The sequence below is a fragment of the Zerene cesonia genome, chromosome 20 (genome assembly GCF_012273895.1).
Source record: "Zerene cesonia ecotype Mississippi chromosome 20, Zerene_cesonia_1.1, whole genome shotgun sequence".
In the NCBI taxonomy this organism is placed as follows: domain Eukaryota; kingdom Metazoa; phylum Arthropoda; class Insecta; order Lepidoptera; family Pieridae; genus Zerene; species Zerene cesonia.
This window is the reverse complement of record NC_052121.1, coordinates 7,235,790-7,257,630: the sequence shown is the minus strand read 5'-3', so window position 1 is coordinate 7,257,630 and position 21,841 is coordinate 7,235,790. Positions and strand designations below refer to the sequence as shown.

The 21,841-nt window shown below is 34.7% G+C and overlaps 1 protein-coding gene across 1 annotated transcript; it reads right to left on the bottom strand.

Moving 5' to 3' along the window:
• Nucleotides 1-830: 830 nt before the first annotated feature.
• On the bottom strand, nucleotides 831-4,316 carry LOC119834995. Its single transcript, XM_038359574.1, has 3 exons — nucleotides 3,811-4,316; nucleotides 2,575-2,805; nucleotides 831-1,464 (listed from the first exon to the last, which is right to left on the bottom strand). Exons 1-3 carry the CDS (start codon nucleotides 4,237-4,239, stop codon nucleotides 1,330-1,332), a joined length of 795 nt encoding a protein of 264 aa, XP_038215502.1. The 5' UTR covers nucleotides 4,240-4,316; the 3' UTR covers nucleotides 831-1,329.
• Between the last annotated feature and the right edge of the window lie 17,525 nt (nucleotides 4,317-21,841).

Here is a 21,841-nt window from a genome sequence, read left to right as displayed (position 1 = left end):
GGCAAATGCTGAGTAGTCCACCTTATCACAAATACTATCCAAATATTAGAATATATCCAATGTAATTTTTATTTTTTTATTGTCCTTAAAATGTATTAGTTGTAAGCTAAAATGTTGTATTTGTGATTAAATGTATTTTCTTTCTTTTCTTTCTTTCTTTCTTTCAAATTGAAAATCTTTGAAGATTGTATCCGACACACACTTTTACGACTGAAAGCAAGACGTAAGAAACTGCGTGACTTTCCGCATAAGTGCTAAAGAGATGTCAACCAAAACCCCGGCGGGGAATAGGGTTTGTAACTTCCATGCTACGATACAGATTTTGGAAAATGTCATTACGCCAATAATATTTATGCTAGCAGCATTATCCCTTTGGATACTTTTTTGCTATAACAAAATAAAATAAAAATATATCTACCTTTGTGACTCATTCGAATAAAAATTGACAACAACTGAAAAATTTAATTTTTCGGCGATAAAAGAATAGATATTAGATCTTTTTCTATTCTTTCAAAATTTCTCATTTACAACTGATAAATTATGTATGAAGTTAAGTATTAGCAAAATATAATTATTTATTTATTTACATTCTATACTTATAAAAATCCAGGATTCTTTTCTGAACCTTCCGATTTTTGATATGTACGTGATCCCCGAGTGCTTATAGGCTATAAATTTACCACGGGAGAAGCCAGGGCGGATCAGAAGTATAATATTTACATAATTAGAACATAATCTTATTTCTAGACATGATTTGAATAGGTTAATACTTTTATTAATTTATAGGAAGGATGATAAAACAAAAAGCATATCTTTCACACAACATTTAATTTAGATCTTTATATACATTAAAACCTTAAGCTAATTACAGCTAATAGGGATACAGATCATAAAATTAATTGCATTTTTTTAAATATCTTACGTATAATTTTTCGTTTTACTGGACTTATTTTTTTAGAAACATCGTTAAAAGACACCAATGTTAATCGAATGTTTGATTTAATTCAACATATTAAAAAGATATTACAGGTATTAGGATATATTACTTTTGTATAGTGTAATAGTATTTGGGAATATTAATCTAGGAATAATTAATTTTTGAAAATATTACAATTACGCATGTACACAAGAAACTTTATTAATAGGAAGGATACAAAAATATCACAAATGATGAATTAGCTTTCATCAATATAAATCAAACCTATTAAACTAACTTAGATAAATAGAAACCATACGAAACTTCAGTTAAAAAAACAGCAACATACATAGTAGATACAATAAATTTATCTTCAATTTTATGTTAAATGACTAACAGTTGAAATGATTTCTTTAAGATCGTATAATATTGACATCTTCTTCCTCTCCGATCTGTAATATCGCCTTCTGGATGATGCGTTTGAGTCGCTTACGATTCTCTGCGGAGCGAAGCGTGCGCAGTTCAGATGCCACGAAATCTCCGAATATCTATACAAGTAAAGATTTTATGAATTACTAGCTCCGCCCCGCGGTTTCACCCGCGTAAGTCCGTATCCCGTAGGAATATCGGGATAAATAGTTGCCTATATGTTATTCCAGTTGTCCAGCTGTCTACGTACCAAATTTCATTGCAATCGGTTCAGTAGTCTTTGCGTGAAAGAGCAACAAACGTACACACATCCTTACAAACTTTCGCATTTATAATATTAGTAGGATAAGTAGGATAGTAGGATAGTAGGATTAGACACGAGTAGAGAGTTATAACGTCAGTACTGGCCCCATCTCCACTCAAATTGACTGTGTAAAAAAAAATAAATATATGTCCTAGATGGAGATTAGCCGAACCTTGGTAAAGATGGAGCTTAATTTGATTTATACTCAAACGAGCTTAGTAATTTTGAGTGAATTCTTAGCAAACAAAATCCAGTCTTTTTATAGCATCAAAAAAGATACCAAGAGATTGTAGTGTTCAATTTGAATACTACTCTGATCAAAAAGATTTTTTAAGTACTTTTAAAACTTTGAGTTAATCTATTAAATTACTTCGAAGTTAACGCGTGCTAGCCGCGGGCAAAAGCTAGTATAATATATATGTTACCGTTGTTTTTTTAAACTCTATGAACACATTATGTAAATAGGTAAATGTTGTAAGAACTACGTTCATTAAATACTTTTACTTTTAAAAGGTTTCTTAATCCATGGTTTACATTGATTGAGGCTGAATCGTTAAAAAATATTCAATTGTCATGGAAGCATTTTAGATATTATGTTATAAAACATAATTAATATCAGGTTGTATGAAAAAAGAAATAGAATATCAGGTTGTATGAAAAAAGAAATAAATGGATTTTGTACACTTGATATCCAATTCATCTTAATTTTATAGCATTATGTCAGCTTTATTATACATGGAAAATAAAAAGCATCCGATAACGTAAAAATTACTAAATTACTTCTTGTTCATTGGATAAAAGAATAATTTATTCTTATCACTTGTGTTCAAGCTCATTGAATTAATAAATTCCAATCCACACTAAAAACAAATACATAAATTACACAATCTACCAGGGCATCATAAAATACGCGCAACGCGCATACCTGACATTCATCAGGCGTAATTCCAGGCCTGATCCGCGGCTTAGGTTCCTCGGGCCACATCATCGGGTGCGCGGCGGGGGGCAGAGGGGCAACGCGGACCTCACAGTGGGAGGAGGGAATGTTGGCGGGCACACGGATCGCAGACTTGCGGTGTTTCGGTGAAAACGTCGCAGATGATCGGGCGCGTGCCGCCCCGAATTCTATTTCTTCGTCCGCTTGGAATTCTGCGAGCTAAACAAACAATGTATTTGTGCATTAAAACCTTTTATCTAATATATAAAATTCTCGTGTCACAGTTTTCGCTGCCACTCCTCCGAAACGGCTTGACCGATTTTGATGAAATTTTATTTTATTTGTCGCTAAGACGTGTGAATGATTTTGACATTCCCGCAAATTCAATTAGCTCATGTCCTTGAACTGTAGCGTTCCTTATATATGAAAAACTACATTTATTGTACTAGATAAAGGTGGCATAGATAAACAACTTCAGTCTACAGATAATAAATAATTGAACGTATAGGATTGTATAGATCAGATACGTTTTATCAGCGTCCAATTAAACGGCCATTGCTGTTACCATTAATAGCCATTGCATAGCGAAGTAGATAAAAAGTCTAGTGCTATTTTAAACAGTACACGTTATTTCAAATGATTAATTGGCATGTTTATCAGTTGCAAATTAACATACAAATAACATATCGCGGTAGGCGATAAGCTGTCGGGTAGAATGTCAAACAACTTCTAGTCGTCAACCTATAACCCAATACATTTAATTGCGAAGCGATAAAGTGGGTCAGAGCTGAGATAATGTCTCAGAGACAAGACTAGACGAGTGTCTGACGCAATTTGTTTACGCCAGCCGAGACACCGGTTTTGACACGCCGTGACGTAATCATGTATGTTAGGCCTCTTGTACATAGCAAATATAAATAATACAGTAAAAATCTTTTTTTTATGTATAAAAATGCCTTACGATGTGCTTTAAAATCTACATTTGTAGGTATTTTATTTTTTATTTAATATTGCAAGAAATTTTATTGTGTATAACTCCTACAATACAATATTATTTAAATAATATAAAACCGAACAGTACAGTCAATATTTCGGTTACAAAACAAATCCATTAGTAAACAGTTTTTATTCAACAGCCTGTCATTAGCGACGTGACGTTTACAAACGTTTTATATCAATTAATGTGTCAAAACGTTATGACGCAATCATAATATTGGTTATTACCTCGAGATTAACAGCCTCTAACGAGTCGAGGGGTTCCACGAGAGGCGCTCGCTGGAGGAACAGGAGGGAGTCGAAATACTCCCACCCGCTCACCTCCGGCACCCCACCCTGCTTCCGTTTTATCTTCCTCAACTCATTGTTGAACTGTGTCCGCAAATTATGGACTTTTCTATTTATCTCCTCAGCGGTAGTCCCGAACATAGTCGCTAAATACTCGTACTTCGCCTGCCGCGCGGTTCTAACTTTGTTCAACGGATGACTCGTGTCCCATAATTCTTTGCATTCCCGTTCCATTGTTTCTATCAATTTCATAGTGTTCTCCGAATTCCAATGCGGCCTGTCAACCTTTTTCGCCGGTTCCCGGTCGCCGTCGGAATCGTATTCCATTTTGGGCCAGCACAAATCGGAATTGTTTGAGTTGGAATCCATTTTGTGTCGCGCGATAGCGGCGTACACTGGAGCGCGCTCTAGCGAGACTGCGCGGTGCGGCAAGCGAGAGCAGTGTCGGCTGTCGGTCGGTGCGGCAACGTCGCAATATAATTATAGACGCTCGCTCTCAGCGATATCAATGAATGCTGTTTTACTACTTGCATACTTGATAGTGGTAATTGCTTAGGTTATCCAAAGGATAATAGTGTATCTAGAATATTTAATGTATATCTAAAAATATTATTTAATGTGCAATAATTTTCTATTAATTACCTACAATATTAAAGATCATATATATTTGTTACGATACTGTAACAGCAAATAGGGCTATCTATTTAGGTTATTTTGCAGCTAGAAACCTAATAATATGTTATTTTTATTCTGTATCCGTCCCCTTGTATAATTTTAATGTTTGTAAATTATTGAAATCAACTGAAATATTATGATTAAGGGTTCGAGAGCATAACATGAACAGTGAAACAAATTCACAACCTACTTGTATTTCATAATAAAGTTTCATAACCTTAGCATATTCCATCGTCGATATGTGAAACAATATTAGCAGTAATTAACAAAGAACAAAGAGCTACCGGCTTAGCATTGTGTTGTGAAAGTGAAGCAACGTGTGAACTAACCGACTTTGAACAATGCGGTGTTGCATATGTACTGATTAACTTGTTATACCTACTTATCAAAATGTCTCTAGTCTCCAATTATACATAACTAGCTGCGCCCCGCTGTTTCACCCGCGTAAGTCGGTATAACGTAGGAATATCAGGATAAAATCTTTGGCTTTTTTATAAAATTTTACCTTTGTAGATAGCTGCACAACTGTAATAACACATATTATTCCAGTTGTGCAGCTATCTACGTAAGAAATTTTATTGCAATCGGTTCAGTAATTTTTGCGTAAACATACAAACATACAAATGCACATACACATACGTCAATCCTCACAAGCTTTCGCATTTAAAATATTAGTAGTATTTTCTGTTTTCTAAACATGAGAAATTGAATGTGTGTTTCGTTTTCACGGCGAAATGATTGAACCGATTGTAATGAATTATAGCATAGAAATTTCATAGTCATTGACAAGACAATAACGAAATAAAGTTAGCTTATAATTCATGGGACTTACTAATACCTTCAAATATAGGAACAAATAAAAAGACTAGCTTTACTTTCTCACATTTAACTAAAAACGAGGTACCTATGGCATATATGGATTTTTCGTGTATTTACAAATAAGTTCGTTTCTTTAACAATTCTCCAATAATATACAAATGGATAGTTAGTCACACATTATCATTCGAATTACGTATCTAATTATCTACGTATACGAGCTAAATTCGCACAAACTAATGAAAACATGCATGTAAATGTGGAAACATGGTTTACGGATTGTTCTGGAAGGGCAGCGCTGGGTATTTTGCTTGTATGTGATCGTATTGAAATTACATTGCAGATCAAAGATGTTAGGATGAAAAGTTTCAACATAGAGATATACATATATATACATAGATATACATAGATATACATAGATATACATAGATATACATAGATATACATAGATAGAGGAGTTTGTTTATTTCAACGCGCTCATCTCAGAAACTATCTTCTGGATCGATTTCAAAAATTGTATATATGTAGGTACGTCGTACTGAGTACTTGTGAGAGTGTGGTCGAAGCCGGATCGAACCTCTAGTTTAAATTATAGAATATACTTATTGCTGATGAAAAAGTATAAATAAAAAACAAATGAAGAAAATTCTTATTTATTATTTATGAAAACCCAAAAACAAAATTAACCCTTTGACCGTTCTCTCTTATCATGCATAACATCTATTCCCTTCATCGCGAAGTATTAAAGCGACCGGCGGGTGCCGGGGCTAATAAAAGTACAAATAAAGGACCTTTAGGGCCTCTGTTACCGGATAATTAAACTATGTAGATAACCCTTTGTTTAAATCATAAATATTTCGATTGCCCTATTTTACACACAGTATAACAAGTGAGTTGACCGCCTCCTTGGTACAGTGGTTAACGCGTGAGCGTAGAAGCGAGGGGTCCTGGGTTCAATCCCCAGTGGGGACGCACAAAAAAAAGTTGTCTCGGTCTGGCAGGACACAGAAGGTTGATCACCTACTTGTCCGTAAAGAAAATCGATCAGTGAAACAGATGTACATCATCTGCCCTATACCCCACCAGGGGACACGAGACTTCACTTACACTTATAACAAGTGAGTGGAAAACAAGAAATTGGTCAAGTACGGGTCAGTATCGCAAGGCTATGGGTTCCGTACAAACTAAATCCACAAAAACAAATTGGTCACCCATCAATTTGTGACAGTGCAAATCGTTGCTTAACCACAAAAAATAAAACTACGTCAAGTTTACTGCAAACTATAATACTCCTTGTGGAACAATCTGGTTAAATCAAGAAATCCTTTAAGTATTTGAGCCTCTATTCCAAAGAGGACATCAAATCCATTTCATTATCAAAAGATGGTCAACAAATCACATGAAGAAAATAACATTAACTCATATTTTAATTAGGTTTAAATTTATTTCTATTTATTGATTGAGAGACTCCTTAAATATACTCAAAATCGATTGTCTAATTATTCAGGAATTTCTTTTCCTTACCCTTACCAGTCATCATCATCATCAACCAATATTTATTTTATATATTCCCACTGCTGGGACACAGGCCTCCAATGAAGGTTCAGGCCATAATCCACCACACTGGCCAAGTGCGTGTTGGCAGATGTCACATGTCGTCGAACTTTTGATTCTTGGACATGCCGGTTTCCTCACGATGTTTTCCTTCACCGTTTTAAGGATTGGTGATGTTATCCACATGTTCAGATAAATTGAAAAATCAATTAATTTCCTGCACGCTCGCCCGGTCTCGAATGCCGACTTATCGATTTTGAAATCCGAGGTTCTAACCACTGAGCCATCACTGCTACCATCAGGCGACCCACAAGCTCCATTGCCGACGATGACATAAAAATTGGATTTTAATCAATATCGATCCATGTTAGGACTACTATATCACGTAAAACAGTAATAAAAATGTCTATAAGTAGTTATTATTTGCTACTAGCTGCGCCCCGCGGTTTCACCCGCATAAGTCCGTATCCCGTAAGAATATCAGAATAAAAAGTTGCCTATGTGTTGTTCCAGTTCTCCAGCTATCTACGTATCAAATTTAATTGCGATCGGTTTAGTAGTTTTTGCGTGAAAGAGTAACAAACATACACATCCTCACAAACTTTCGCATTTATAATATTAGTAGAATGGCAATACTCGTAAAGGAACCAAGTCTCACAATGCAGTTCTTCATGTGTAAGATCCATACAACACAAAGTCGCATATTAATTTATTGAGTTTCTGCTTAGGACCTTAAGCATAATTAGCGTGACCGTATCAAAATTTAAAATATTTTAAAGTTTAAATAATTAAATTAACTCAGCCGTCGCCATGACAACAACTTATACATATTATATTTAATGGATTGTTTATTGAAATGGAATTCACATGCCACCAAATTCAACACGCGTTTGTCGAAAATCCCACAAACAAAAAAATCTCTCATAGGTAATATTTCAAAGAAATATCTGCCATTAAATCGCCTTTCATTTGCAAGAGTACAGGCACAGATAACATAAATCTTTACTAGGTGCATGTAAATAAATTTAAGCATTAAGTGTTAACGAATAACGACTAAATTTGAGCACTTCAAACAAGTAAACTCAAAAGGACGTATGGATATTTCTACAAAACCCGGTTTTTTCCTACAAATTACTGTGCTTCAATAGTCACTCCAGCAAAACCATTGTTCGCAATTCCGACTTGCATATAAACGCTACAAGTGTATATTAATTAGAGAGGAAACGTGACCGACTGGAGAGGCGAGGGTGAAGGGATTAATATCTAAATAATGAGGCGCATGCCCCGCCCATGTACCGTTAGCAAAAATGATGGGAATTAAATTTTATGTTAACACTTTTTTTTAAACTGCTGTGTGTTAAAAGTATTAGTTTTAGCTAGTATACGCATATTGTAGATTGGGAATTAAGTTTTCTGTTTTTGTTGCGGAGAGATTTTTATAAATATTATGAAAATTAATTACTTATTTGAAGCTACGATATACATTTACATACATATGTTTGATAAAAAGCATTAGAAGGACACAGTTTTATTAAAGCATTACAACTGCAGTTGACTCTACTTATGAGTACAAAGTTCTCGATTATACAATAATTATACTCTCGTTTGAAAGGGTATTACACCATTAAAATTTTATTGTATTTCGCCAAAATAAAATAAATACAAACAACAAATTAATGTGATAGCTATAATTATTATGCTTTCTTCTATTTTACTAGATATGTACAAAAAATAAGAAAAATAATATTAATATTTTATACAAAGCAAAATAAATGATGTTTTATGTGCTGACGCTACCCGCTATCTCTCGAGACAGTCGTGCAGTGGAGTGGAGGGTGCCAACCGGAAAAAATGTCATTTGGTACGTGATTTACCGTCTCCGTGAGTCAGCTATCGACATAGAGGGTTATAGTGTACACGCGCCTTTAGTCTACTTTGAGTTTAGAACGCAAATATAATAAAATATAGATTTATTTTCTTATTTGTTGATAAAAAAGTTATAATACTGATAATATTATAATATCTAAATTAGCCCATACATAGAAATCATGAAATTAAAAACTAATTTACTAGGTAGGTCTTTATTTATTTTTTTTATTTTAAGCGCAAATTGTTTTCTAAAAGTTAAACTTTGCCTTTCTGAATATTTTAGTGAGTGCAAAACGAAAACAGTAGAACAAGCTTTGATGATGAAGTATGAAGCACCTTTTTAACTTATAAGATACTTATATATATCAGGTATAAATGATAACTACACCTTAGCGATAGGGGTAAAACTTCTCATCATACTTTTTTTTTATAATCGATAGGCAGACGTTTGCCCACAATCCCACCTGATGGGAAGTGGAGATGTGGTCTACGTGGGTGCACGTCTACCTAGAAGGTGCTTATTCACCCTGGTTTTGAAGAGCTCCAGGTTGTAGGTACAGGTTCAGGTTATACTCAAGAATTTTTACTTCTACATTATGGTACATTTACACATTCGTGATCACTACTCACCTCGTCACTCGACGGTATACTCGAAGAAACATTTATTCTGTTCACACACTCGTCTTCCCTTTGATCACGCCCGAAAACCGGTATTAACACGAATACGCGAATCCCAGCGAACAGCGAGCACAGCTTACACATGCATGTTCGTTGTTCGCTTCGCTGTTCGAGTGAATGTGTAATGCATTACACATGTGACAGGTTGCAAGCTTCCACAATTAGAACCAATTGACTTGACACTTTACGATGCATCTAATCTCTGTCCTCCTTGCTTATTGCTCCGAAGGGTTAACATACCTACAGTGAATAAAAATAACTCACCAAATTCGAGTTGGACTCGCGCACTCGTGACTCTGTAGAGTTCTTTATTTTACTATATCATGTAACTACATATTTATGCTTTCTATTATCTGTGGACATTACCGTTGCTTTATACCAAATTTCACGGTTCTGGGTTCAGTGATAGTAATCTGGTTTCGATTTGTTTGGAGTGGCGAAAATATGCACCAATGACTAGTAAACATTTGATTCATCATCATCATCAGCCAAGCCAAGGCCATAATCCACGACGCTGGCCATGTGCGGGTTGGCAGGTGTCACATGTCGCCGAACTTTGACATGCCGATGATTCTTGATGATTCTTGGACTTGCCGGTTTCCTCACGATGTTTTCCTTCACCGTTTTAAACAGTAGTTATCCACAAGTGAAGATAGATTGAAAAATATTTCCTGCACGCTCGCCCGGTCTCGAATCAACATTTGATTGCGTTGGCTTAAAGGTCCAATTTTCACAGATCCATCGGTGATACCTGAGTATTTGTTATTTCAGTTTAATAACTCGTTCCAGTCCTGGAATAAAGAGGCTTGTAATTCTTAGAGACGTATATTTTTTTGTTTATGAGGTATGGAACCCTAAAAATTAAGTAATCCTACTAATATTATAAATGCGAAAGTTTGTAAGGATGTGTGTGTGTTTGTTGCTCTTTCACGCAACAGCTGACAGCTGGACAACTGGAATAACTTTTTATACCGATATTCCTAAGGAATACGGACTTACGCGGGTGAAACCGCGGGGCTGTTCAATAAGTGTTATCAAAATACAAATAAAACAGGCAAGTGTTCGTTAAACATATAAGAGGAAACTTCGTTCTTCACGCAGGAATTTCCATAATTAGTAATTATAGTAACTATCGTCTATACTAATATTATAAAGCTGAAGAGTTTGTTTGCTTGAACGCTAGTCTCAGGAACTACTGGTACGATTTGAAAAATTCTTTCAGTGTTAGATAGCCCATTTATTGAGGAAGGCTATATATGCATAATGCATACGGGCGAAGCCGAGGCGGACCGCTAGTTAACTATAATAATTAATGATGTAAAATTGTCTAAAATTGATGAAAGAAAATGTCAATATCCGATATCAATATTAGTAGGTTCCAAGATAACATGTAGAAATTAAAGACTTTTTAACTGATTTAAACGCGATTTATTCATTATATTGAAGCCGACGCATCGAACAATACAGCGTGGTTTTTCAAGTTATAAGATTCATCTAAAATATAGCTCTCTTCTTGAAGCGAATATTATTATGAAAAGTATCTATCGTATGAAATAACATTTATAATAAATACAAGCATTAGAAAACAAACTATTCCAATTAAAGTGCAATCTAAATGAGTCTCGAGTGCTGTTAAAACTTCTCGTTACGCTTGCTGTCCACAGATGGCGCTAGGTGATCTGTACTCTATTGTACTCTAGGTAAAAATTTATGTTTTTAAAAAAATCTTTATGGTGTCTTCAATTATGGCACCCAATGGTATACCTAAGCATTAGCATGGAATAAAGAAAGTTGGTGTAGGTAAAAATATAGCTCTTTATTTTAATAAACTAACGTATTAGGTAAATTTTATTGTATTCAATCGTCATCAAAATATCACATCCACGATCCAAATTCAAATCCAATTCTCAAGCGTAAAAGCCTCAACAAATTCCGCTCTAAACATCAAAGCACAAACACGAAAATTACTTCCAGAAATAGGACAAAAAATTAATACACCGCATACCCGGGAACCGGGCCAAGTCCCACCGCAAAAACAAGCACTCCGAATTTATTTTAATAGCCACGCGGTGACGGCACAAAGGTGTTTTATTTATCGCACGCCCTCTCTCATTGCTTCACAGCGTTGCGCTCTAAAAACAACATACAATCACCGTTGGCACGCAAATAATAACCTTAAGCACTTGCGAATAAAATTCCAATTAACTTAACAAGCGCAATGAATACGACGTTCAAACTCGACCGAACGAGACTAGTAATCAATCCATGTCCGCTTCCAGTTCGGCTTATCGAGTCGACGAGCGTAATTGAAATTGGGCTGTATTGTCTATCGATAGAATTGCAATTTGCGGTTTAATTGAGCGTCGGAATGATGTAAGTGTTCGTGGAAGCCGGATAATGAATTGGCATCGTCCAAGTTCGGTTCGACTACAAGTCAGCCGTGCAAAACGCGTGCTAGATAACTAGTGACGTGTTTCGATCGATATCGGATGTTGATCGATTATTGATGTTAAATATCGGTTTCTAGGACGTTATGTGACGTTTTATGTTGAATGATAGATCTGAGACGTACAAATGTGTGGCATGGCATAATCGTAATTTAATTGACTCGTTTATCGATTATTCTGTTTAATTGGCTCTGTTTTTCCTTGAGTTCTATTGTTGCTTTATTGTGGAAGGTTAGTTATATAGAGTAAATTATAAGGTTTCTTTATGTCATAGTTGGCAATGGAGCTGGTGGGTCGCCTGTTGGTAAGCGTTACCACAGCCCATGACCATTCGGAGAGGCATAAATATATATATAAATTCGGATTGTGAAAGTATTTACGAGAGGAATAAAGAAAGGGATTGGGAAGGATAAGGATATAGGCCTCCGAAGTAGAAACTATAGCATTCGGTATTTAAAAAAAGTCACAGAACAAAATAAATGCATACAGTGTCGAATCTACCAATTACAATGAATATTCTCAGAATGACGAACTTGGAGTCTAACGAATTTTTTATCTGTCTTATTATTATTTATGAATAGTTATTGTTTTTTATGAATAGTGGGCTAAGTAGCTGATGGTTCGCCTGATGTTAAGCGATCACTAGTGACCACAGTTACCCCTTAACAGTGGCAGCAGAGCCGCTGCAAATTTGTTGCCCGCTTTAAAAGGTAAAGAACAAGCAAACTATTAATGACGAGATTAAACGAATGGACTGGAAAGGATGAGGAAAAGGATACGGGCCTCCGACTCCCCTACACACCGAACTAAACACAGTACTACATACTACATGCAAGTATTTCACGCCGATCTTCTGTGGGAGTGCTTTTCCCGGTGTGAGCAGGCGCAATTCGTGCCGAAACGTACTCAACGCACTCACGAAATTAATTTCAAAGATAACAATTCATAATTGTGTAAAAACATATGTGGTCAATATTCCAACATACGACGGCATGACTGTTTTCATATTTCTTAATTCGTACAATATACATGTCCAACGATGAAAGAATTTTTGAACGCAGTCCAGTCTATCCTGAGACATGAGACTCTAACAAACAAACTCTCCTGCTTTAGATTCTTAGGATAGATTATAATATATAGGATAGATCTTGAGTTATAAATAGTGTAACTAACACTTCTTTTTTATATACATAATATAGATATCAGTAAAGCTCTCTAATGGTGAAAGAATTTATGAAAGTAGTTTTTGAGCCAATTTGTTAAAACATACAAATCTTTCCTCTTTATAATGCACACACATAGTATTAATATACACACATACGTATATTTCTAAAACATTACATAGTTTATTTTTAACTTCATGGTAATAAAAGGTGAACCTAGCTTGAACATTCCCACATGTTCTAGTAATATTTATTGAGAATCCTTGAATAAACATAGGTTTGTAATAATATATTAACGTGGGTTTAAAGGCTATTTTAACACTAAACAGATCGAATGAATCCATACAAAAAATGCGTCTTATTCATGCCTCGCTGGACTCTAGTCTGATCCCCTACTTATGGAAAGTCGTGTGATATATTTTGTTTGAATTATTTTAAACAACCAATCTTATATAATAATCCTTGATATAATTATAGCTAGCTGTTCGCTCCGGCTTCGCTTTTGATACATATTCATATGTATCAACTTCACTGGTGAGCTTGTCACAAGTTGCAGCTTTCCAATGGCGAAAGAATTTTTGAAATCGGTCCAGCAGTTTTTGCATGAAATAAGAAAGGAGACGGAAAAGAGCAGGCAAGAAACTCTGTAGTTACTCTTTTAAAATAATATTTAAATTATATATAAATTTTAAATTTTAGTTCTACATAATATGTAACATGTACATAACAATGATGCCAATGAACTGACCTGGGGTTCTTAAGCGACAACATTCTATGGATTGTCATCTTCCACATATTAATTCATGTATACTGGAGCGTTATCAACATTCCATGTGAAAAAACTTTATAGCTATATAGCATCTTCTTGTGTTTGATTTTACGAGTATTATACATTTAGAAATTAAACGGAGACTCTCCTCGTGACCACGCTCGCTGAAAAGTGTTCGAAACGTCGGGTTAATAATATAATGAATAAATCGCGTTAAAAAGTTTTTAATTTCTAAATGTATAGCTATAGCTGTTAAGCTATCTATAGTCATAATCTGAATCATTATGAGTATTAAATTTGAAATGATCCTTATAGTTTTTGGTTCATTTTCATTTGTACATGTGTTTTTCTGATCTTGCATGATGATATGCAGAAGCATGAAGTTGAAATAAAAAATCTGTATGAGCTTTTGTAACGAGCAATTGGTATGTGGTAGTCGAGCACGTTTCGACACGGATTGGGCCAGCTCCTACCGTGGAAGTACCCCCACAGAAGACCGGCGTGAAATACCATACTGGTTTTCGTTCGGTGAGTGGAGGAGCCGGAGGAGCCCCTATCCTTATCCTTCCCAGTCCTTTCCCTTATTCCTCTCGTCAATTATTTCTTAATCCCATTCCAATTTAAACTCGGCAATCCATTTGTAGACGCGTAAGGTCGATTGTAGACTTCCGAATGTTCGTGGGCGGTGGTAGCGCTTTTCATCAGGCGACCCACCCACCATTGCCGACGATGACATAAAAAAAAATAATAAAAAATAAAAATAAGGACTAAAAAAGCTACTAACTATATATAGACTAAATTTATAAAAAACTAGCTGCGCCCTGCGGTTTCACCCGCATAAGTCTGTATCCCGTAGGAATATCGGGATAAAAAGTTGTCTATACGTTCTTACAGTTGTCCATCTGTCTACGTACAAAATTTCATTTTAATCGGTTCAGTAGTTTTTGCGTGAAAGAACAACAAACACACACACATCCTTACAAACTTTCGCATTGATAATATAAGTAGGATTAAAAAAAAAACAACATATAGAAAATTCTTACTAATACTCATTATTTACACATAACAGTTTCATTCGTTTCTCAGCATTTTCGTTTGTTAATTTGTTTATCTTTCTTTCACTTCGCAACGTTGCGATTTTATGGGATCATTCTATGTTTGAAGATAGGAGTCTAGATAGTGTCATAGGCTCTTTTGCGAGTTTTCTTTCAGCAGGCGAGGTCGAGGGCGAAAATCTATTTGTATATAAAATATATAAAATAATGATGTATTTTTTCGCTTAATTATATCTTATTTATTATTCTTTTCGTATCTTATATCATTTATTAAGCTGCAATAACGCTACGAACTACACTAATTCCATCAGCCAATTAGAAACCAAAAATAGAAAATCGCCACACTTTAAATTAAGCATTATATTTACACATAAAACCACAGCAAACACTGTACCGTGCGCGATAAGCCAGCAATGTTCCCCTGCGATACTCGGATTTATATCCGACCCTTTCTTTCAATTTCACGGCATTTTCCCGCCCTCGAGATTTTCTTTAATACTGAATAAATTATGTTCTCACCTACGAAATTGGAATTCGTTTATTTAGTGACTTTTAAAGACTGGTTGTAAATGTCTTTGAGTCGGGATGCAATACATTTTAAGTTAGTTTGCTTTGAAATCTGCACTAATCTGTGTTTGTTGCTCTTTCACGCAAAAACTACTGAACCAATTGCAATGAAATTTGGTACGTAGATAGCTGGACAACTGGAATAACATATAGGCAACTTTTTGTCCCGATATTCCTACGGGATACGGACTTGCGCGGGTGAAACTGCAGCTAGTAGTTTATAAGAACTAAATTTATCTCAAAATTCAGCTCAGAAATTATCATTAAATTTATTAGTTAATGATGATGACGGAATTGTTATACCGTAGGTACTTCATTAGCTGTTGCCCGCATCTCTACACGGGATTCGTCGACAGATAAATAGCAAAAAGCCAAAACATTTTTACCGACCTATGTGAATAAAAATACCATAAAGTTTTTATTTTGCTACACTTGTTTTATTGAGCCAGCGTTGTCTGAAACTGAATTAATTAATTAATACCGAAAATTTAATGCAAATCGTTGAAGTGGTTTTTGAGTTTATCGCGAACAGACAGAGGAAAGCGACGGGCGATTTTGTTTTATTATAGTAGTTACATGGACGACATCGATACAGTCCGAAATGGGCAAAATTATTATTATTTTTCTAGAGACGATTTTCAAAATCGCAGTTAAGGGAGCTGTGTTGCAGCTTGGTTTGTATGTAATATTTTATAGCATTCCTAATAAAAACGAGGACGTGTTTTTTATATTTACATCTGTATATATACCGGTAGATGGCGTTAGTAGTACGTATAAATTTATTCATTGTAGTAAAAACAGAATAATTGATATTTTTGCTTAAAATAGGTGACTTATAAAATTAAAAAAAAAATTGTTTTATAGATACGTGCGTTTGGAATATCAATTAACTGTGTAAGCTAAAATATACAATCCAAATAAAACAATAGTGAACCGACTTTCTAAAATTAACTCACACGATTTAAAAATAAACGCGCATAACTCATCAGTAATCAACGCGCGCGCAACTCGATGCAAACCTTCGGGACAACAATAATAGTTGTTGTCGAAACCCGAGGTCACGCGAAGGTGAGACGAGCGCTAACACACGGCTCACGACACGCACACAAACACGAAACCACTATATGTCGACCCTAGCGCTGCCAATAACGCTGCTCAAACTCAATCTACCTCGCAGGTCACTGTCGTTGGTTGGTTTTACACGGTCTTATTAACACAGCTAGTGAACTTTCGAATTCCAGTGTAACATGACCCGCGCTCTTCGAATGAATGCCCCGTTTTGCTTCGAAATGATGTATAGCGCGCGCGGCGGGGTAGGTCAGCGTTGGTTGGCGACTGTTATACTTAGCTGTATCGACACACATTGACTCGGCTCGCAAACAAAACACAAGGGCCTGTCGAAATTGTACATGTTTGTACTGATGGCAAAGAAATTTTAAATACTTTTTTACTGTTTTGTAATATGCAGTGAATATAATAAAGAAATTTCTGTGTCCAAGATTATCTTTGTTTACTGTTATAAAATTAATGAATCGTGTTCGTGTTATTTTTAAGACTTGGACATGAGGGCAATTATTTTAAAATATGTGGATGAATTTGTTTTGGTTACATATATGAAGTTTTGATCTCAATAAAGTTAAATTTCAATAATATAATTTCAATAGTCACTGTTTAACTTTGTTCACCTCATACGTACTGACCATTAGCCATTATAGTATCACTTGTGTTAATTTATTTAATAAATTAATAATCATAGAGTTTATATGTGCTGCACTCAAATTTATATAAAGAACTATTACACCCAATATTAAGTTAAAGAATTTTTTTTGCACAACTATGTTAATGCCCGTTAACACTTATTAAATTTTAAATAAAAAATTATCTTTAAAACAATTAAACTTTTTTTTGCCGACCCTACTCCACCGGCGGCTCAATAAGGCGTCATTTGCATTGGTAATGGCCGGCGTATCGGTAAACAGACTGATTCGCCTCGGGCGAGACTCTCCTGTCACCTCGCTCACTTTAAATAGATTTTGTCTGCTATCGCTACTTTAAATAGACACAAACAATGAACGTACTGTATAATTTATTTTGGTAACCCTATTGTTGCTATGTACAGGGTCATTGGCGATGTTAATGTAAATAATTGACATGAAATGGGCTATATTTGAGCTAAAACTAGTACCTTGATTACTCTTCGAAAAAACTTCTCGTATATTATATCTATGCTACTGGCTTCTTATAAAGAAAAAAAGATTTCCTGTGTGTCATAAAATCGATTATAAAAATAAATTTCAAAACAAAAAAACTACACTACTTAATAGTTACATAGGCTACTATTGAAATCGGGACTATCTCATATTTGAGGGTATTACAAGGCGTTAGCCCTTAGGTAAACTGGTTTGTATGTTGGTATACGATTTCTCGCGAAATACGCACATTAATAAAATTAAATTGAGCAATCACTAAAGTGTAGATAATCGAATGAAAATGAAAAAAAAATAAACATACAAAAAAACTTGCAGCGGAGAAACTCAAATGAAATGGCTTACCTAAAAGGCCTCGAAAGACTCATCTTATTATTCCTATATTCCACTTCCTGTTAATTATTCTTTTACATTATAACTATTGTTTATATATTTTTTAAGGGCGACTTACAAAGCATACACTAAAACATTATTTAAGCCGAGTGTAGCTTTAATCACAAGTCGCCACAGCTTGAAGATTATTAATATTATAAATGCGAAAATTTGTTGGGATGGACGGATGTATGTATGTATGTTTGTTACCACAGAACGGATATTGCGATAGTTGACTGTGAAGTAGCTTATGTACTAGAATATCACATGAGCTATGAAAATACTCACTTTTGCTGCAATGTAACGTGAAACCGCGCGGCATAGCTATCTCATAAATACCAAATTCCTAGCCCAGCAGGCCACACGGTCAGTATTGATTGTATTTTCATTAAAAGCCATCTAAATTATCGTGAAATATACCTTATTAGTCGCTTGTATTGACGTCTATATATCTATTCACAGCCTAGGCTGGGAATAGATATATAGACCCGCGTATAGTACTGTGCTATATGTCCCGGAATTAAAAAATATATAGTCACATGGCATGTGTAGAATGTAATAATTTGAGAATACCTCTATCCAATACCTAAAATATGAGTTTAGAGATATGAAATGAGTTTTACTATAAATTTATTTCAAACTAGCTGCACGAACCGGCTCCGCCCGGATAGACATTTATCGTAATTGAATTTATATTATAAAACATCATATGTTTAAAGTTGCATAAAACTGCACATGGTGTGCAAATTTAATTAAAATCGGTTGACTAGTATAGAAGCCCACCGTTTACCAACAACGCGTGACATGTAATATCTTATATATAAAATTCCCGTTAGTTACCAAACTCCTCCGAAACGGTTAAACTGATTCTTATTAACTTTTGTGTTCATATTGGGTATGTCTGAGAATCAGCAAAAATCTATTTTTCATACCTCTAAATGATAAGATTAAGACAGAACAGCGTTTGCCGGGTCAGCTAGTATTAAAAATATATAAGATAATGATCACATATTTCTGATGATTGAAGATCATGATTCCTTTAAATATTTGCTTTAATCTGTCCTACCAAGTATAATGTTTCAGCGTTATGTGCTCATAGTGGCGTCCTTAAAAGAAATAATATTGACCTCCGGATCGTAATTTCAGATCAGTCCCAAAACTCGCTCGATTCCGTCGCAATTTTCGCAACACAGAAATATCTTCATATCTCTGTACTGAATATAAAGAATAATTAAAATATTAAAGCATGTACAATGAAAATGAAGGAAAAACATTTAATCAGACACTAGCTGTATAAACACAAATCATACAAAACTAAGAGTCTATTTAAGGGATTATATACCTGCAGTGTGTGCTAGAACGGGGTAAGGATTCGATTCAAGAAATATGTGGCTTTAACAGCCACAGCACAGATTTTTAGTGGTTTTCAATTCTCCTTTGCGTTGACAGGAGCTCAGCTCAGCTCAAGAGATAATAAATTAATCGTACATATAAATTTTTACACAATAGCATTATATAAATACCGAATAAGAAAGTTTATATGGGGTATATGTTTAAGTATTTATTCGTGTAATTGATAAGTTTTCATGCTGTGCTATACCTGTCTAGTTTCTATTACATAGCTTTGTTTTATTTGAGACTAGATGGCGCTGTATGCGAGATTTATTTTGTTCACTTGAAATTCTAAGCATTTATAAATCAATTTAAACTAAACATAAACCGACTTCAAATTATCAAAACTAGACCAAATTTAAATGGGACTACACGGGAGGCACCGGCTTTCAAATAAAAAAAAGCATCAAAGTCATTACGCCCAGTTAAAGTAACAACAAACAGTCGAATTGATAACCTCCTTCTTTTTTTGAAGTCAGTTGATAAACCAATATCCATATTTATTTATTGCTTTCTTTCATTTACGTAACAAGATTACGATAAATATACGATGAATACAATTCAATATGACGCAAAAAGGTTTCTTTCAAACAATGTTGGCACACTCAAGAACAAATCAATAAACTACAGTACTTTATGTTCTGTGCCCAAGGATTCACATCTCAGCTTACTTTATGTAAAACGATTATGGCGGTTGAATAACTAATTTAATACTTGTTTTTATGTTAACTGACGTGATAATTGCATGCCATTTATCTCTGTAGAAAAGCTTGAAAAATTATTCACATCGTAATTATTTTTCTACATATTCGTTTTTCAAGACGTTCCGTACGCGTCAATTGTATTATTATGTTGTTATGTTTGAAATAAAACGTAAGAGTTTTAAGTCTAGTTAGTAACTAAAATCAAAATTATTGGTTTACGCAACGGAAAGATTCGGTACACGTATTTTTAGTACTGAAACTGATTATGATATTCGTGAATATACTATCAGTTTATGATTATCAAAAATGATGTTTCAAAAGTTAGCTGAGTAGAATAAGTATGAAAACAACATTAGAGGAGCGAATTTAATCATGTTAGGTACTTTACGGAACAAAAAGATTTGTGACAGCCCTGAATCTAAATCATATATATTATAAGATCTCATCAAATGTAACACAAGAATCTCATCAAATGTGAAAGACTATGGGAGTAAAATAATCTACATGATATAATAGAGATCTCTTGTTAACAACCTGAAATAAAATAAAAACTTTATTGTTGTCAACCTAAACTCAAGGGTCCTTGTGACCTGCCAAATATCGACAATTAGTCCTACCGTCTTAAGTCAGATTTAAACGCATAAAGATAAATATCTAGCTGAATCTCCTGCATTCCTGGGATGACTGTCGAAACAAAAAAAAAACATGGTTCAACTATTTAGTCGTGTTAAACATGAAACATATAGACAAAATTCGATTAAATAAATTCTAGAATTATCACTTTTCACTCTTTATCTTTAATTATATGTAATAACTTCTCGCCAAGAATGCGAAGCGAAGCGAAATCGTAAATTACTAATATAATACGTAGTTTCGGTAGACTGATTTCACGGTTTAACAATTTATTGACTTGCTTTCGTTGGAAATAAGTTGCATGTGTTATAATAATTAACCACATAAACATGATAATTGTGTTGCAAGGAATAAAGAAAGCAACCTCGTATTAAAATTGTATGATTTATTAACACGAGCTGTTATCGAGTACATGTTTGCTATATAACTGGACTATTTTAGGTGCATATCATTTTGAAATGCAAGAAGCACTATTTATTTATAACATTGTATTGTTTGTATATTCCTCCCTCCTTATGTAGAAATCCTCATTGGTAAGGGTCGTGATCATTCTGGAGTCGTGTTTTCTCGGTTATTTTGCGCCATTTATCCTGGTCTTCTAACATTTAGACTTGGTCTGTCCAGCGAATTGGACTGCAACCTCGGGGCGTTTTTCCTTTTACCCTGCTAATAATTAGGACTTTGTCAAGATTATCTCTTGTTTGCAAGTTGGGACTGTATCAATTACAATAAAATATCGTGTCGTTAATCGGGTTTTTGTAAGGAGAATGTATTATACTCCTGACTGCTCTTATCATCACTTTTCTATCAGTTTTATGTGATTACTGGTTGAACTACTGATTTGAGAAGGAAGCTTGGTTGTAACAAACTAAAACCTTTAGTAGTTCCACGACAGGTCGGACTATCATTCGGTGAGTAAGCTGTTTCTTCTCTTGAAGTGCTTAGCCCAGACCTTGGATCCTTGCTCCATATTCTGCAACCGCTATGACTTCTGAAGTCGCGTCTGTGGTGCTTCTCTCAAACACCATAGGCGTTGTCCATAGTACCAATATTAAAGATATTTTATAAAA